Here is an 18,333-nt window from a genome sequence, read left to right as displayed (position 1 = left end):
TTGTTCTGGCTCGTTATTAAAGGCCGCTTCAGGTTGGATACGACGCGAAGCAAGCCGAGCCACGGAGCGAAGGAACCTGATGTGAATTTTAAAAGAGCGAGAGAAAGATCATAGCGGGAGCGGTGAAACAGGCTGCGGCGAGGCGCAGTGACTAATGACTGCTCCCGTTTCCCATGCTGGGATGCGTGTTAGGTCAGCCAGCGTGAAAAATGCATAATTGGGTGACGAAAGAGAAACTCCCACCGAGCGCGCGCCAGCTCAAGTCCTGCACGCTTTTAAAATTACAAGTTTTATTCAAGCTCTTCCAATTAAAAAAAAAAAGTCTGATAATTCATTCAGGCCGTGTGAAGCCCTTATGATAATCTTTCAAGTATTTTATTCCTTCATTTATTCATATTGATATGATTTAAACTGCTGTGAGAGACTTGTGATGCGCTGGTGAACCCTTACAAAAGGACTCTGGGAAAATATTCAGATTATGTCAACCACAGGCTTCAATGTAGTACACTGGGTTGCTATAATAAGCCAACATAAAGTAGCGCATAACTATAAGAGGAAAACAAAAGTCTGAATAGTGTGGTGTGCATCCAGAGACTTGTGCTTTTGCCATTTCATCTTTTCAAAATAGGTTTAAATTGTCTGTTAAAATCAACTTCCAAGGCAGTTTGGACTTTAACTAGTCCGCTCTGACTGAATTTTCTCGGTTTTCCCTTCCATCAGCTCTAAAAAGAAAAGGATCCCCTGACCATCATGCTACCACTACCATGTTCCACTGTGGGAGAGGTGGTCTAAGTGGGGTTTCAAAGTACATAGGGCTGAGTAGACATCCATGCTGCACTTTTAAGATTTCGTTTGTCAAAAGAAAAGTAAAATTTAAGCCTTTCCTTCTCACTGTGGACTGCTTTGCATCGTTGCTTACCTTGTCTGTTTATCTGCTTATAATTTATTTCAAGGCCTGAAAACATCTCTCTTTCCACCCACCTGTCGGTTCTCATATTTAATTCTGTTATGATCATTCTGATTACTGTGGCTCTTTCATAAGAGACAGTCAAGTCTTCACTGTCACACCTGCTGGTGTTTCCAAATGCCATGCCAAGACTCCTGACATTTTTCCCTCCGTGTGCTCACACCTCTCCAGAGATTACCCCTCAAATACGGAGCGGGCTTTACACACAGGTGGGCACAGATATAAATGACTGCCACGTAAAAGTATCTGATTTATTAGAGGTGATTCCTGAGACATTTATCTGCAGCAGATGATGGATTAGAGAATACAGTGGAGGAACTGCCGTACTGAAGGAATTTGAACTTCACTTCATCCGACTGTCTAGCCTTACCTTTAAGAATCATCAAAATGCGTAACTGTAAAATATTTCCAATCAAGAAAATAAAATTGATAAGCACAAAAAACTGTTTGCTAGTTTGGCCTAGCTAACAGTTTCGCTTAGCCCCTTTACTTTGCTACCTGGCCATTTTTACCAATTCTTTAGCAAAGCTAACTATTTGCCCTCCTTAACTCCTTAATTTGGAAACGTTTGTTTCTATGGTTACCACATTAGCTCAAGAAATAATTAAAACAATATATGCAATAGGAGGATTAGCGACGGTAGTAGCTCCTGGCTATGCTAGCAGGCCAACTTTAAACAAAAATGGTTGTTCCTGATTTAATACAAATTAACTCAAAATCAGACCATTTGATCTCAAATCAACAGTTTGAGGTGGAACCTAAAGCGCCACCAGAAGTTAGTGTTTCTCAACTGCTCAAATATTTTTAATCACTGAAAATGTTTTATTTATTTATTTTTGGCTTACTTTCAAGGTTATTCTCATTGAATAAACACTGTTTTAACGATAATTAAAATTATTGATGCCGCATAATAATCAAGACTAACAAAACTGACTTTTTGTACAGACTTTGCTAACATGTCAAAACCCTTCCAGGTAAATTCAAAAGGTAGACTAAAGGCATATTAGGAGAATATGTATAAAACGTTCCAGTCCTCTCTCTCAGCTGTGAGTCGGTCGTTATGGAGCCGCCTCAGAGACGGTGACCTCTGGCTGGAGCCTTGGAGGCCGGCAGGGTGCCTCTCTCTGCAGGACTCGGTCGGCACTGACAGCCTTATCATTCCCTCCACGTTCCTCTGATTCCCAGCCACTCGTGGATCAATAGCGGTCTTTGTGCGAGGCAGAGGTCCTATTGTGGCTGTGTTTCTCCGAGGCCCAGCCAACGCCACCGCTGGTGCTGCTAAACCATGACGGATTCATCCCGGCCCGGTTCTGCCATTAGCCGGCCGCTGTGGGGTGAAAAACACAAACCCGAGGTCCCCTAATGGGAACTGAATGCACTTCAGTGTACCTGCAGGCAAATGGAAAGAGAGCGGCCACTGTTTCCCCTCCACAGATGATGACTCACGGTGAATATTAGATCTGCGCAGCCAGCCAAGCCGACATGTATCATAAGTGGAGCTTATTTGTTTGTGGCTTGGAAGTGAAATCGGGGCACTCGGTGCATTTGCGCGCTGCCATCGGGGATGGGGCTTACGGATGGATTGTTTCTTTTACTTGAAAGGAAGTGGGTGTAATGTAGAGTGTGAGGTGTGTCTGCTTCTCTTCGCATCTTCTCTTGCTTCTTATCAATCAAAAACAGAGCAGGAGATTACAGCTCCATCCACATTTATTGGTACTCCTGGTAAAAAAAAAAAAAAAAAAAAAAAGTGTCAAAACCCTGAAAATAAATGTATCTCTCACTGTAGCAGCTTCCTGGGCCCTGAATATCAGGACACTATTCACCCACATTAAAAAATAAATATTTTGTGTCTAAATTTAACAAAAAACACTATCATTGACACACCAATCAAACCCTATAAAATTATTACAAATCTTTATTAAAGTTGATCACCTAGCTTTCTTTGTCTTCTCAGAGGTGTTGCTGCTTTGCTATTACAACTTTCTTATTTAAATGGGAAGATATTTTGGTTTTAATGAGATTTTTAAAAAGGATATTTTCTTGTTTTAACAGGTTTTGCATCTTCTTATAATAAGAAACTGCTCCCAAATTTTTTTTGGAGCTCTGGCAGTAAAACGTGTCCATAATAAAGCAATATAACAAGCAAAAAAAAAAAAAAAAGTTGATCACCAAGGAACTTCGACTAATTTCCTGTTTCCATGAGGTTAAATATGATGTGACACGGAACCTTATTTCTATTAGCAACTCTTCAAAATGGGAAAGATCCAATGTGCGTCACATTGAATCTTTCCAATGTGAAAGATTGGAAAGATCTTTCTTTCCAATCTCACAGAAAAACAGATTTCACCCACCAACATTGAGATGTCAGACGGGAAATATCACAAAAGTTCTCCTGACCTAACATGAGTTCAGAGTAAACAAACATGGCCAAAAGGGAAGAAGCAATGGCGGAAATTTGTGGGCTATATTTAGCATAGAACGATACAGGAACGTCTCTTTGGGGGCCGTTTTTAAGACTGTCACAACAATCCGCGTAAAAACCAGGCGTTAGATTCTGACAACAACTGGAACTTGACTTGACGAGGACACACATTTAGCAAAGAGCAGCTCTTGATAACCAATCGTCTAAATGACAATTGGATGCTAGGGAAGGATGTCAGAGTAGAGCATAAACATGTGAATTCTTCTACAATACATGGCTTTATTGTCTCGTGCTTCTCCTGGATGAGTTGCTGAAGCTCTCTTGGAGTAATTTTGGAAGGCGGGCCTCTTCTAGTAGAGTGAGCATGGTTCTGGTTCTCATCAGGTTGTGGATAAAGTCTCTGTCTGCTGGAGTTTCAAACCACCGGAGATGGTTGGTAGCCTGGTCTAGACTGAAAGATGTCCCAAATATGTAGGTGTTTTCAGCCTATGTCAGACCGGTTCTTTTTAGGATACCTGTTGATTCTATAGGTTTGGCAGTAATTACATTTGAGTCTGGCGGTTAAAATCAAACTAATCTTTCAGAAAAATGTGGTAAATTTATCACATACTTCTAGTTTGATTCGTATCGCTTTCTGATTAGTTTGCTGATCCGAAACGTTTTCAAATGACTGCATAAACTTACTTTATGAACAAATTCCCACCATTTCCTCCTGTCTTCTTGGCATCCAGCTACTTCATAACTTGGTGGTTGATTGGATCAGCCTTTATTTTCCATACTGTACCGACTTGTTGCTGTTTTCCAGAAAAAAAAACGTATTTATTTTTTCCTTCTTGACTGAGATCCTAACCGATCTCATTACTCACTCAGTTGGGTTTTTCCTGCCCAGACATCCACCCTCTTGGTTCCTGCGGCGCTCCAAGGGGTAAATATTTTAATGGCAGCCATGTGGCGGTCTTAAGGATGTAAACAGTGTCTGTAATGCTTAACACTTGGCTAAGTGGATGAGCTCAGAAGGTGCCGAGTGAGTCATTGACTGGCTGCAGTTGAGTCTAAACAAGCCGGAGGAAGATGATCGTTATGCTCCCAGGCCTTTCATTTGCCTTCGTTCTGCAGATGCGTCGAGCCACTGAAGCTCCTTGTGGAGCAGAGCTTCTCCTGCTTCATCAGCACTTTCCTGTCCGATTCAGGCTGGGCAGCCAGCTGAAACATGGGGCTGGAGAACAGAGATGGCGCTTCGAGCCAAAAGGTTGTCCATTCTCACTCCATGGCGGTGCAGAGGGCAGAGTACTCCACCCAGCTCTCCGGTGACCCTTGAACCTTCTGCTGGCTTTCACCTGACTGACGAGCAAGGCAGAAACCTGAGGCCGTTTCTGTGAAAACTGACAGAGAAATTCAAGGTTCTACCTCGTTTCAACAAGTTGATGCGTTTCCAAACCATCTTAATTGGATGGAAAAAGCTGTTTTCTTAAGCTCAGCAGATGAAAAACAGCAGTTAATTTATAGCAGATTAAAAGCAAACCAGTATGGATGCTCACAACTGAATATTTTAAAGTTGCTAGATTGTTTTTCAAACCTGAGAGAAACTGCCCCCCCACACACATAAGGGTAAGAAATCACGAGGTGTAACAGGTGTGGCATCCAGGCAACGCGCCACACAGAAACCTATTTCACCCACCACCATTCACATGTCAGACAGGAAATCTCGACAAGATTAAACGTGAGTTCAGAATAAACAAACATGGCAGCCAAGAAAGAAGTAATGGCGGTAGTTCGAAGCTTCGTAAACACCAGCCAGCAGCGTGCCAACTAGCATGCTAGCTCGGTATCTCAGCTTCCCAAGCTGTGTTTTCTTGAGAATAATTTAGATCTGTTCATGGAAACTAATCCACTCATAGGATAATTTTACGTGAACATCTTGGAGTTACGTTTCACAGAACAACATACACACGCTGACCCAGATAATAACTGGGATCCACTGGAATGCTTATTTTCATATTCTTTTAGTTGGGAGTTAGCGCCCCCTTGTGTTGAGTAGGAACACCTGTTGCATTTCCTCTTGTGCCACAGATAAATGGAATATGAACACTAAAATAAAAGCAAAGACTCTTGATAATGTTATATTTTCTAAAAAAAAAATCCTTCAATTTAAAGAGCATATCTTTTAATAAAACTGTCCTGTTTGAGAATTTATCTTGTGTTTGTGCTATTAAAATAAGCAATTATAATTGTTTTGAGAAGAGGATTCAAGTATTCACAGATTGTAGCTATTTGTGGTCCCTGATCTTCATGCATACCAAGAGCCCACTGTAGTAATAATGAAAATACAGTCATGTTTCGGCTCTGAAATGATGACAGAGAAAATCAGGCTGAGACAGTTTCTGGTGAATATTACATTACATGTTGAAGGTGCGTATTTGCCAGCCTGTCAACAGTCTGGATGTGACCAGGCTCTAATGGGAGCTGTATTTGTGTTTCCCTTTCCATGTTTGGCTAATGGAGGAAGCAGCGCCTCCATGTGCAGTCAGTGTGACTTAAGAGACAGAGTTCTCACAGCAATCACATCAGTTCCATTCTTCTTTCTTCTTTTTTTTTTCTCCCAGTGTGGGCGTTCAAAAGCATAAAAAGCACTTTGCCGTGGCTTGTGCAAATAGTTTAACCCAGTAAAACACAAGTAAACAGCTTTGATGTTTCTTTCTTCCTCCCCTGCGCTGTGATGTTTTCGGGAGCGCCGAGCTAATGTGATTTGGGATGATGAAATGCGCTCAGTGTGTCTTCCAACTCACAGAGGGGCTCCAGGTAAGCTCTACCTGCTAACCGACTGTTAGCCAAGCGTCCGAGCCCGCCTCCCCACGAGGGCAGGGGGGGGGGTGCAGAACTCGAGCTCTGCTGGAGATTAGAGCGAGGGAGGAGGAGGCGTTGAGAATCGTGTGTCGCTTTCCAATCGTGTCATCAGGCCCTCAGATGAGGGAAGTCAGGGTGTGAGTCAGTCGAAGCCGCCGCAGCTACAATATCGACGGCGCTCGCATGGCAGGCATGAACCACAGAGCCTGACTGGCAGAGAACAGTATACACATTAAATTAACACAAATAATTACATTTTCCATAGCTACATCCTTTATTTATTACCGTTCATAATCTGTTCAGAGCAGCAATCTGTTTCTAAGTGCTAATAAAGATTTAATCTGGCCTATTTAGACGTATATTAAGACATAATTCTTAAAGAACTTTGTGCTTTCAAGTAATTAGACCTAGCAATCTAAACCAGACAGCTACCAAGCATAAAAGTTCTCACTGAAGCAGCTTTAAATTCAGCACACATAGTAATATTAAAATGTGTTTTTTAATCAGGTATTTCTTTGTGTGTGTTTGTTTCACCTAAATGGGGCCACGTGTGTAAGGAAAATGAGTTGAGCACGGTGGAGGCAGTATGATGGTGGCCAATAGTTTGTCTGGTCTTCACCCCACTGAGCGACTGTACACCTGGGCATTTTCGAATTGATTTTATCGGTTGATCAAATTTTTTGTTTCAGAACATTACATTTTTGGGTCTCCATAGTTCAGAGTGACTTTACGAACTTGTTTGATAAGCAGGTTTATAAACTTGTTTTTGTTTTCAACTTCAAATTCAGGTAAACTCACACTAGGAATGGTTGAATTAGAAGCCAGATGTTTATTATATGTTCTGTTATTTGTAATTTTGTTTAAAAAAAATGGATTCATTTATTGGATTTTTATCCAATAAATAAATTTGTGGCCTACTTTTCTGGCAGGAGTACAAGGCCTTAAATCATGCAAAGTAATCAAGGTAACCACGGTATCTATTCCTGTGTCCCACAAAACTACTCAAAACCTGAATAAGTCCGTATGAAATTGTAGAACGTAAATGATTTGTTTCTGTGCAAACTGCAACATAAATAGAAACAGAAAGACATATGCAAATTTTAGCACTGCTTCCTTATAGAAACAAAATATTACTACAATTACAGTACAAATGGACCTAGAATAGCCTAAGAGTAGATAAATGACTGTAGCTCCAATTCCAGTTTACTTTGACGATGGCAACACAAGCTCTCTCAGCTGTTTGCTAGCAGATTGCTATGCTAAGTGGCTAGCTGGCGACTTGTATGTACCGCTTCCAGTGGTGAACAATATGTTTTTTCAGCCATGAAAATAATTCATATTGGATCAGAGCTTACTACTGCTACCACCCAGCACCGGAAAGTCGCATACTCTGGTACCGATGAAATACTACGAATTCCAAAGCACACAGTATTCATCATTCCCTTAATTTTCCCACGCTGAGATCAATGTAACGTGTTTTTCTTCTGTTGTTACGTGTGGAGCAAAAATAATGTGAAATTTAAAATGTTTTGCACTAGTGGAGGAGGAACTGTGGAGTAGTGTCCAGCTTCATTTCTACCACTTTCTGAAAACAATCATGTCCTTACTGTGCTAGTTTTCTGCAAATGCTGCAAGCTTTATAGTCTTGTTCTGTGTCTGTGTCAGCATAACAGCACCACCAGTAGATCTGGCGTAGTTATTACACCACATTGATTTTGTTGGATTTTCTTTTTTAGAAAAAAACCCAACAACTATCTAGATTGGATACAGTGTTGATAACAAATAGAAATGTTTTCTTCATTTCTCCAGAACCCTCCTACGGCTAAAGAGCTAGCCGAATTTATCACCTGAAAGTTTGACTTTCCTTGCCGACCAAATAATACTCAACAGCTCAGCAGCTCCCTTTACTCTGCCTGTGATTTTCAGACTCTGGCACCTCTTTGAAGTTTCACTTTCTTGCTCTGTTGGTTTTACTCACTTGTACTTTCTAAGTCTATCTGGCCGTATTTCCTTTAATGTTCCTGCTCAGATCTTTAACAGGCGCCCCGGCTCGTATAATGCCCTGCTACCTCATACCTTTCCTGCACGTTTCCAGGGAGCGTTTGCCCCATCTATGCCTACCTTCTCCCTGCCGTCCGTGCTCTCTCTTCTGGCCGGCGTTAATGGCCTGGCTTGGGGCTTCGGGGTTTTGTTTGCAGCAGCGGGAGGTCGTCGGACACGATGTTTCGGTTCCTGAATTCCTCCCTGAACCTGGACGACCCCCCGGGGGGAGAGGTTCCTCAGGTGCAATGGGTGAACAAAGACGGGGCTCGGTGTCGAGGTGGCGGAGGGCCGGGTTACTGAGGAACTCGATGTTTTTTTTTTACCACTATCCTGTTTATTAGGTCCACAGAGGAAAGCTGTGTAAGTGTTTTCCTAATTGACTCCCTAATTAGAAAACCTAAACAGTCTTGTTGCTGAGGATCAGCCATTAGAAGGGAAACAGGCTTAACTGTGCAGGAGGTGCAGCTTCATATACCCGCATGGAGGCGGAGGTGGGAGAAAAATCACATGCAGAACTACTGAAATTACAAAACTTAAATGAGCTCACATATTTTTGGATGAAGGGAACTCGTTTCCACTGACGAGGCAAAGTCATTAAATCCACGAAACAAAGCGAACTCCAAGGACTCCACCTAGTGGCGGCTGTCAAAATTACAGCAGTCGTAGTAACTAGTGTACAGTACATTAGAAGTGCTGGGGTAGGATGTTCTGTCATGGTGTTTGGGTGGGAGAGATGCTGCAGAATGAGCCAGTTTTAGGGTAACATCGGGTTTTCATCAAGAGAATTACAGCACGAAGCATACGGCATCGGTTTCACTGTGGGAGGAAGTTTCTCTTCACACCACCACACTGGATGTTCAATGCTTTGTTGTTTTTGACTTTTCAAACTCTGAGCTTGAGGAGAGTCAGGCCCACAGCACCACAGATCCTCCCTGACCAGGGATCCGGTGCCTGTTCTACAATCAAAATTCATTATTTGTTATAATGCATGGTTATAATTGTGTGAGGATATGATGAAACAGATTTTCTGTTTAAGCTCATTTAGCTTTGGGAGTACAAATCTAATTTTTTTTTTAAATCCCACACTGCTTATTTGTCAAATTTACACAAACGTATGATCAAAATGAGAATCATTTTATGAGGTTTCAACATTTAGAAATATGATTCTTTTTTTTCCAGTAAAGTTGGAAAGGATTTAATGTCCTATAAGCTACGACGCAGATTTACTGGAGATACCAACCACAGCATCATGCTAATTTTATCAGAAGAATTTTGCTAGCTTAATACTTTAAACTGTATGTTTCTACAAAAAATAAAATAAATACAATTCCAAAAACTATATTGAAAATATGCAAAACCATACAGAAGAACCTGTGAACTTTTACACTTGAACGCTGTTGAAATACTGATTATCTCTGTATTTTTAGTGTACTTCTGCCAGTTTTCAAAGCTGTTGTAAAACCAACAGATTTTTTTTTTCCTACAGTGTATGGTCAGCTGACCAGCTCCTGCTGCAGCAAAGCGTCCACAAACCATGACACCTCCACCTCCATGCTGTATTGTTTCCTGGATCCTGGGTTGATGCCAAATGTCTCCTGTCTTCTGGTGTCCAAATAATTCATTTTTTGTCTTCTTCAGTCTGTTTTTTTTTTCTTTTAATGTTCTCTTTGAAGCAGCTGCAGGTATTCTCATGTTTTTGGAGACTTCTCCTCTCATCCTGGAGTTCGCCTTCGGTGTAAATTTGCTCGGAAGACCAGATTTGAATTTCCAATTCCCTGCACTTCATTCCGTTCATGTTTGTTTGAAGGTTTCGGTTTTCCCGGCCAGGAAACCCGCTGCAGAGTGCTCAGAGTTTGTTTCACAGTAAACTAAGTGACGGTATTCACCTTTGTTTGCTGCGTTGCGTCTGTTTGCTACCATCTCTGATAAGACGGGGATTAGTCACAGTCTAATCTGCAGCGACTCTCCTGTGTAGTAATATTTCTCTGCTCCTCTTCATCTTCATCCTGCCGTTTTTCTCCCTGCTCCGTGTCAAATGACTCGACTTGTATCTGTCTGTCACCTCCCTTTCATCCCCCACCTCCCCCCTCCATCCTCCTGACAGTTGACTGGTATGGCAACAGCAGACTGGGAGTATTTTTAGCAGGTCACAGATGGGGGGCCGTGGCAGCACGACAGAGACCAGAATGTTCTTTATCTCAGCTGTCACTCGCTATTCTGCTGGGTTTTTCTCTCTCTGGACCAAACATGGATGCTGTCCACTTGGAGAGGGAGATGAAGGTGGGAGGGTGAGGGTGGGGGGGGAGGGGGGCAGTTTGAGGTGGTTCTGCCCCCTCAAAATGAAGTTTTCATTGTCGTACAGCTGCTCAGTCTGCTCCCTGGTGGGAACGCCTGAGGAAGCGATGCAGGTTGTTCTTTTACAGGAAGATATCAATTGCAGCAGGCAGTTTGTAAATAACCAAACTGGTTTATGTTCGGCAACATGTCCTGTCCAGAGTTCAACTCCCAACACATGAAACTGAATGCAGTCGCCCCCTGCTGGACAACTCTGGCTGGAGGTGGAGAGCAGAATTCATGATTCAATCAACAGCAAAGCCGCCCCAGACCATCACACTGCCACCACCACGCGGAACTGTAGCTTCTCTAGTCTCTTCGGCCCACTGAACATTTCCTTCAGAAGCTTTGAGGATAATGAATATATATTTTTTGGTGAATATGAAACAGCTCTTTGTGTTCTTCCTGGAGCATTGGTTTCAGTTGATGGTTCACTGGAACCACAACGTCCTGGAAATGGCTCTGCAGACCTTTCCAGTAGATCCAGTAGATGTTAATGACTTAGTCTCTTATGGATTTTTGACTTTTTTTATTTTATTCAAAGATTGCATGGCATGACGTGCTGCTCTTTGAGATCTTTTAGCTTACTTCAGGTTGTCAGACAGGTTCTGTTTGAGAGATTTCTTGACGCTACAAACTGAACCAAATACTAGTTAAAGTGGTGATTATTTTTTGAGAGAGCTGGGTTTGTCTGGAATGAATTCGAGAATAACATTTTTATATTTTAAGATGTTCTTATATGTATGTATATATAAGTTTTGAAGTGACCTAGTCAAAGTCTAGAATTTAAATCTGATTGAACTGCTAAGAAGAATGTGATGTCAAAGCATCATTTCCACGTCATGGTAGTTGCTTTACATAAATAGTCAGACTGCTTTTGGATAGCTTTTCCTTTAATAAGCCAGTATTTGAAACTGCTTTTAGTATTTATGTATTACTTTAAAAATGAGAAATATGAATTTATGATGAAAAAAAGAAGAAGAAAGCACAGCTTTGTCAGCTTTGAAAATGAACGAGTTTTAACGGTGTGTGCCTCAAAACCTTTGTGGGGACAGTTTTTATAGAAATGACTGACTGGGGCGGGGGGGGAGGATCGCGAAACATCAACATCTTTATGTTGCAAAGTCAGGTTTGCTCCTCTCTGTTGAAAAATAACGGCCGATCAATAAATGGATCAAACATTTTTCCTCTCCTCCAGAGGCAGAGAGGGAGGGGAGCCGCTCTCTAATCAAAGCGAAGGTCTTCCTCTGAATCTTCCTGCTCTTTCAGCCTCATTTCCATCCCTTCCCTGAAGGAAACGCGCGGCAGAGCAAGTCCGACCTTCACCCCGCCACCCTGGACAACTGATGTGGAAATAATGGCGCCGACGCAGACATAAAGCGGCAGACAGGTAAACAGGAAAACACAAGGAGATGATGATGATGATGATGGAACCATCTAATTGTCAGTTTCATTTGCGATTTTCAAAGGCAAGGTCACCCGAGTCATCAAGACTGGGAGGCATTGAAGCACAACAAACGGTTCCGGATTAAGACACTAGAGAAGAAGTCACAGACAGTCCAAGGTCTGGTTAAGGTGTTGATGTCAGAAAATAAGCAACGTCTTTAAAGTCTGCATCACTGTTCTTCCTTCCAACCTCCATGTCTTTCTCTTTCCAAACCTGGAAAATGCTGCTATCAATTCCAGGGTTTTCCAGACTGCGTAGGAACAGTAGCTAGTCACCGATCAGCAGCAACCCTGCATCACCATAGCAACAGAACTCATCATCCCCTGCTATGGTCTTCATCATGTCATTTCTATGTGTTTTTTTCTGGGCTCGAACATAGTTCATTCTTGGGAGTTCAGCAAAACAGTGATTATATGATTCCAATAAATAACTATAAGAGAAAGTGAACATGGAAGAAATGCATTTAGCTTAATTTACTTGTATCACTAGTAAATCCAGTATTTCTTCAGACTCTTCTGGACTCAGAGTTGGTTAGTAACTACTTACATTTACCCAATAACATTTACTTGAGTAACTGTTTTGAAAATAAATATATATATATTTTTTTTTTAGGAGTAGTTTTACTATGGTGTAGTTTTGTGCTCTTATGTGAGTAAAATTTCTGCATTCTCTGCCCACTGAATGAAGAACAAACATGTTTTAACAAAATACTCACCAGACACAAACACACACTTGCAGATTTTGTTAGTTTCGTAAGTTTTATTTTGAAAGACACTGATTTGGAAACATTTTCTTTTGTGTAATTTTGCTATTGTTTTGTTACTTATGAGAATTATTGTCATTTTGGTTCTTAAAATACCAATTTTTCCAAAAAAAACCTTTATATTTTGGTCTGTATGCTTTTTTTTTTTATTCTTACTTGAGTAACTTCCTGGATAGCAATCTTTTACTTTTATTTGAGTAAAAATACGTTGAAGTGCTGCAACTCTTACAATTTTTGGGTACTCTACCCACCTCTGTCTGGGCTCCACAGGACCCCTCCCCCTCTGGTGATGTTTTGTTGTAGTCGGATCTGTTGACTGCAGTACTTCTTCTTCTGCAGTAGTTGGCAGTAGCGAGTTAGCATCTCAGGAGCTACATCACAACACAGAGAGGCTGCACAGCAACACTGCAGCATTGGGAGAGAGGTGGCTTGTGATGTGAATAATTTCTATACTTTTTTTCTTTTTATTTACATTTAATAGTAGAGTATTGGCTCATTTTATTACACTCTGACAGTATTTCCTGCGCCGCTTGACGCTAACGGCTAGCATTCTCTCCGTGGCTAAGCTAAGTAGCAGCAGCTTCGCTAGCATGGACGGTGTGGGCGTGTAGCTCTGCGCAGAAACCAGGTTGTGTTTCTGTGGCTTCATGTTAAGTATTTAAGACACCGTGTTCATTTTTTATTCTTCTTTGTTCGATGTAGATATAAACGCTTCCGGCTGTTGAATAGATAGTGAAAATGGACACACGAGCTCTGAAGAATCCTTATCATGACTATGATGGGAACCCAGCGTCCACGCAGGCGCTGTTTGACTCTGAGGGAAAGGTAAACCGCAGAGGGATGCGGGGGGGACACGCCAGCTTTGGTTTGCTGCTCATTGTTTAAATCCTTCTTTTCTCCTCCAGCTCACTCCGGCTTTTGCCCAGAGGCTGAGCAGCAATGTCAGCGAGCTGCTGGCTGTCATGGAGAATGGACTTAAGTCTGCTGATCCCAGAGACTGCACCGCTTACACAGGCTGGGCAGGTGAGGGGGGGGAGGCACACTGGGTGGCAGGAACTGATGATGACAGAAGCTGCATTGACACAGCGCATTGTGATTGGTTCTGCAAACATCAGCAGTCACACTGATGTTTGGTACGGGGATCTGTACCAACTGTCCAGCATGGTAGTGGCAGCATCATGCTGTGAGCATTTTTATTGTTGTTTCCCCTGCAGTTAGCTAATCAGAATCTGTTACAGAAACAGCCATGTTTCTGTCCAGCATGTCTGGACTAACCCGTCCGTATCCCGGCTGTTCCTTCAGATCAGCTAGCAGAGGCTAGTGATGTTTGCTGTCTGTTTCCCTGCAGGCATCGCTTTGCTCTACCTGCACCTCCACAGCGTCTTCAAAGAGGCCGTCTTCCTGCAGAGGGCGCTGGACTATGTCACCCGCAGCCTGAAGAACCTGACCCGTCGCCATGACGTCACCTTCCTGTGTGGAGACACCGGGCCGCTGGCCGTAGCTGCTGTGGTCTATACACGCCTGCAGAGGGTGCAAGAGGCAGAGGACTGCATCAGCAGGTTGGGACAGGCTGGACCCAGGTCTGGACTGCAGACTGTGGTCTGACCGCTGTGGTTCTGCTGCTCTGCCTCCAGGCTGCTGCAGTACCAGCAGGCGGTTCTGAGCGGGTCCAGTGGGCTGCCGGACGAGCTGCTGTACGGCCGGGTGGGCTTCCTCTCCTCCCTGGTGTTCCTGAACCAGCAGCTGGGTCCGGACCGGGTCCCGCTGCACTGGATCCAGCAGGTCAGCGAGGCGGTTCTGGCGTCGGGCCTGCAGCTCAGCAGAAAGCTCCGTCTCCAGAACCAGAGCCCGCTGATGTACGAGTGGTACCAGGAGCAGTACGTGGGCGCTGCCCACGGCCTCGCCGGCATCTACTACTTCCTCCTGCAGGTGGGACACAGGTCCTGTCCCTCACCATGATGCTGCCGCTGCTGCTGTGGTTCTTACTGTGTGTTCTGGTCCAGCCGGGCTTCGTCTCGTCAGAGGAGCAGGTCCTGCGGCTGGTGCAGCCCAGTGTGGAGCACGTCTGCCGCCTGCGCTTCCCGTCTGGGAACTACCCGCCCTGCGTCGGGGATGACCGGGACCAGCTGGTGCACTGGTGCCACGGCGCCCCCGGGGTCTTCTACATGCTGCTGCAGGCCTACAAGGTCAGTTCACCCTGCATGTGCCCTCTAGTTTTGGTGTTCTGTGGCTGCAGGCGCCTTCTAGTGGTGGTGTTCTACTGCTGCAGGTGCTGGGGAACCCGCGGTACTTGGAGGAGGCGCTGCATTGCGGGGAGGTGGTGTGGCGCTGGGGGCTTCTAAAGAAAGGCTACGGCCTCTGCCACGGCGCCGCCGGCAACGCCTACACCTTCCTGGGCCTCTACCGGCTGACGTGGGACCCCAAACACCTCTACAGGGCCTGCATGGTGAGCACACCATGTCCACTTCCACTTCTTCTTCTGCTCTGACTTTGACGTGGACGTTGAGTTTGGTTCAAAGCAGCTGCAGCAGTCAGACTCACAGCGGCCGCTCTCAGCCCTCTGATTGAAATGTTTCTGCAGTTTGCAGATTGGTGCATGAACTACGGTCGCCACGGCTGCCGGACACCAGACACCCCCTTCTCTCTGTTCGAAGGTACAAACCACAAAAATTAGTGTGAATTGTGCTTAGAATATGTTACTGTAGGTCCATATGTTAGTGCTAGTCTAGATGCTATCATTAGTACTTTAGCTAGCCTTAGCTTTTTGCTAATTGTCGCTCATAAGCTGACTGTACAGTTTAGCTTTGTAAACATTGTTTTGCACCATTTCTAGTACTTTCTGTGTGAGATTTTTGAATTCACTGAAATTTTTCAGTGAGCTCTATAGGAGGTTTGCAGGTCTCTACCGTCTTCTGATCCTGTCTTTCATACATTTCTTGCAAGTCTTTTTGGTGAAAATTGCAGAGGCATTTGAAGTCAACCACAAAACATTCAACTTACAGCATTCACACAGCATTTTCATAGGAATTAGATTTTCTGTTTTTGATTTTTTGGTGTTAGTACTAGGACATGTTCCCTTCTGGTTGCAGGTATGGCGGGCACCATCTACTTCCTGGCAGACCTTCTGCAGCCAATGAAGGCCAGGTTTCCAGCTTTTGAGGTCTAACCCCCCCACTCCCCTCTCCTGTGCAGATACAAGGCCTGCTGTCGTACGCATGTAGACGCATCTTTAGTCCCTCAGCACAATGTGGCGCTACGCAGACCATTCTTGTTTGTTTTCAGTTACCAGAATGCAAAAAGGAAAAAAAAAAAAAAAAAGTTTCCAAATGTTCCAAGTTGTATATTTTTGTTTTCCCAAATTGTAATAACACTTTAAAGGCTCTACTTGTAAAGCAGCAAAGTTTCCTGTAGTTGCAATATCAGCGAGGAGAGTCCACCAGGTGGCAGCAGAGAGTCATTAGGGGAACGCGTTAGAGTTGACACCTGGTCCCAACATTAGGGGTTTATTTCAGACAGATCAGCTTAATAAACCAGGAATGTGTCAGACTTAAAATTAAAGCTCATAAGGGGAAAATTAAATATGATCCAAGCAACCTAGGAGCTTTTTAATCCGCTTTGATTGGATATTTGTTTCAAAAAGTTGAGTTTGTGCTCCAGAAACCCGTCTGTTTTGTGCTATCCGCCGTGCAGCAGAGGTTGTAGAAACCCAACACGTCCTGCAGGACAGCAGGTAAAAATAGAGCTCATCTGTGACCCCGCAGGACGCGCCTGCTGCTCCTACCAATGTCCTCCAACACTCGTCTTCCTGCTGGACCCCGACCGCTCCGTTACAGTGTCAGGAAATATTTGTAAATATGAACTGAGGTGAAATGTGTCTGATTCCATGTGGTCGAAAGAATCAATAAAGTTTGCAACATTAACATTAAATATTCATGCAGATTCTGGTTTACAGTAGACGCTAAGTAAATCCTTTATCTGAAAATAAGGGTTTTTCTGTGTGGATAAGTATGATCGCTGATTGTCCATCAGACATTTAGTTGTTGTAGATCAGACCCAGGGAACCAATAAATGTTAGTTTATTCTTAAATTTTCACCAAAAAAATTCAACTATTATTACAGAGATTGGATATTAAAACACAAAGGCTCATGCTGTTTTGGGCAAAGCCATAGAAAACATGGAGAATACTGAGACCTCTCAGTCAACAGGATGTTAAAATCTCCATTCAGTCAGACTTTCTCATAAAATCTAAACCTGTTCATAGAACTGATAACATCAACTTATCAGTTGCTCAGATGAGGTTCAGAATAGTTTGGACTTCCCTAGGAAACTCTTTTCCTGCATTTTTAGATGCAAGTTAAAGAACATAATCTCCAGATACCCTAAGACACGTTATGGCCGTCCTCCTGAAGGGGTTAACCACAGGGGAGTCTGCTGGTGTCTCTGGAGGAGCTGCAGGAACCAACAGCCCAGGTGGGAAAAACGTATTTCACTCTAGAAATCTTTTGTAGTTTGCAACAAATCAACACACAGAGGCAGCAGCATTATGCCGGGATTTATCTTAAAAGAACTAAAAAAAGCTGGCTGTCTCAAGAAAACAGAGTTACAGACTGGTTACAGTTTCCAGCCTGTGGTTCTTTGGACCATCCAGAATGGTTTTCAATTTAAAACGATGATGATTGAACTAATGTTTAAAATATGATTGTAACAAATGCTGTTTTTTCTTGCTTTCTTTCATGTGATGAATTAATTTACCATGACACTAAAACTACTAGTGATATTGTTTTAGATTATTTTACTATCAATAAATTGGAAACTGTGCTTTATTTAATTTTCCATACATTTCAACATCCCATTTTCTTCAAGTTTTTTTTATGTCTTAAAACTTAAACAAATATAGAAAATGGGGTTCTGTAAAAATGACAAATTTTCTAAAATATTTATCAGAAGTTGTGTCTTTTTTTCTTTTTCTTTCCAAGGGTCATTTAACGTTCATGTCATGTAAGCAAGTCTGAATAAGCCAGACTGAGATAAAACAAATCTGGATTTTAGGTTTGTAAAGGTTGAACACCCCTGGCCTAGTCAAAGTCCAGGTAAGAATCTGTAACAAGGTTTGAAAAGCAATGATTAGTATCTCTGAGTGCAAGTATTGTAAATTATTATTGTTCTCCTGCAGAGCCCATTTAGGCATGGGAAGGTCAAAGGTCATTTCAGTGTCGTAGAACATCGATGTTCCCTCTGGACATCATGTTCTCTGGCTGTTTATTAAAACCTAAATAAAACGTGTTGTTCTCTGGATGGTTGTTGGGTTTTACTCTGTGGGTATATGGAGGATGTTCCAGTTTGGCTCCAGTCTAGCTGCCAGGTTCAGCAGCTCCATACCTGCCGGACAGCAGCCAACGTTTCGGCAGCTTTTCCCCCTGCCGTCATTTCGCCATATGAGGAGGAGAGTTCTGTCTGATTTAAAAATACCACCTAGTAACCGAGCTGAACGGGTCGCCGACCCGACTGAAGA

At 43.1% G+C, this 18,333-nt stretch overlaps 1 protein-coding gene across 5 annotated transcripts; it reads left to right on the top strand.

The window, feature by feature from the left end:
• The first annotated feature begins 11,918 nt into the window (after positions 1-11,918).
• lancl1 (LanC like 1) lies at positions 11,919-18,116 on the top strand. 5 transcript variants are annotated; one of them, XM_023329542.1, is made up of 10 exons: positions 11,919-12,000; positions 12,080-12,174; positions 13,523-13,645; positions 13,726-13,843; positions 14,169-14,379; positions 14,455-14,749; positions 14,824-15,006; positions 15,090-15,266; positions 15,402-15,474; positions 15,910-18,116. In XM_023329542.1, the coding sequence occupies exons 3-10, from the start codon at positions 13,559-13,561 to the stop codon at positions 15,984-15,986; spliced, it is 1,221 nt and encodes a 406-aa protein (XP_023185310.1). In that variant the 5' UTR covers positions 11,919-12,000; positions 12,080-12,174; positions 13,523-13,558; the 3' UTR covers positions 15,987-18,116. The 5 variants fall into 5 exon arrangements, with proteins under 5 accessions (XP_023185310.1, XP_023185308.1, XP_023185309.1 ...); XM_023329540.1 differs by lacking the exons at positions 11,919-12,000; positions 12,080-12,174 and adding an exon at positions 13,147-13,256; XM_023329541.1 differs by lacking the exons at positions 11,919-12,000; positions 12,080-12,174 and adding an exon at positions 13,171-13,448.
• Positions 18,117-18,333: the final 217 nt, after the last annotated feature.

This window comes from Xiphophorus maculatus, chromosome 24 (assembly GCF_002775205.1).
Source record: "Xiphophorus maculatus strain JP 163 A chromosome 24, X_maculatus-5.0-male, whole genome shotgun sequence".
In the NCBI taxonomy this organism is placed as follows: domain Eukaryota; kingdom Metazoa; phylum Chordata; class Actinopteri; order Cyprinodontiformes; family Poeciliidae; genus Xiphophorus; species Xiphophorus maculatus.
The sequence above is the reverse complement of the archived record's forward strand: the minus strand, read 5'-3'. Positions and strand labels throughout refer to the sequence as shown.

Bases quoted from the DNA above. Each gene is read 5' to 3' on its own strand.
- lancl1 (XM_023329542.1), top strand. From the start codon at position 13,559: ATGGACACACGAGCTCTGAAGAATCCTTATCATGACTATGATGGGAAC. The intron at 13,844-14,168 runs GTGAGGGGGGGG...GTTTCCCTGCAG, and splicing joins CGCTTACACAGGCTGGGCAG to GCATCGCTTTGCTCTACCTG. The intron at 14,750-14,823 runs GTGGGACACAGG...GTTCTGGTCCAG, and splicing joins TCTACTACTTCCTCCTGCAG to CCGGGCTTCGTCTCGTCAGA.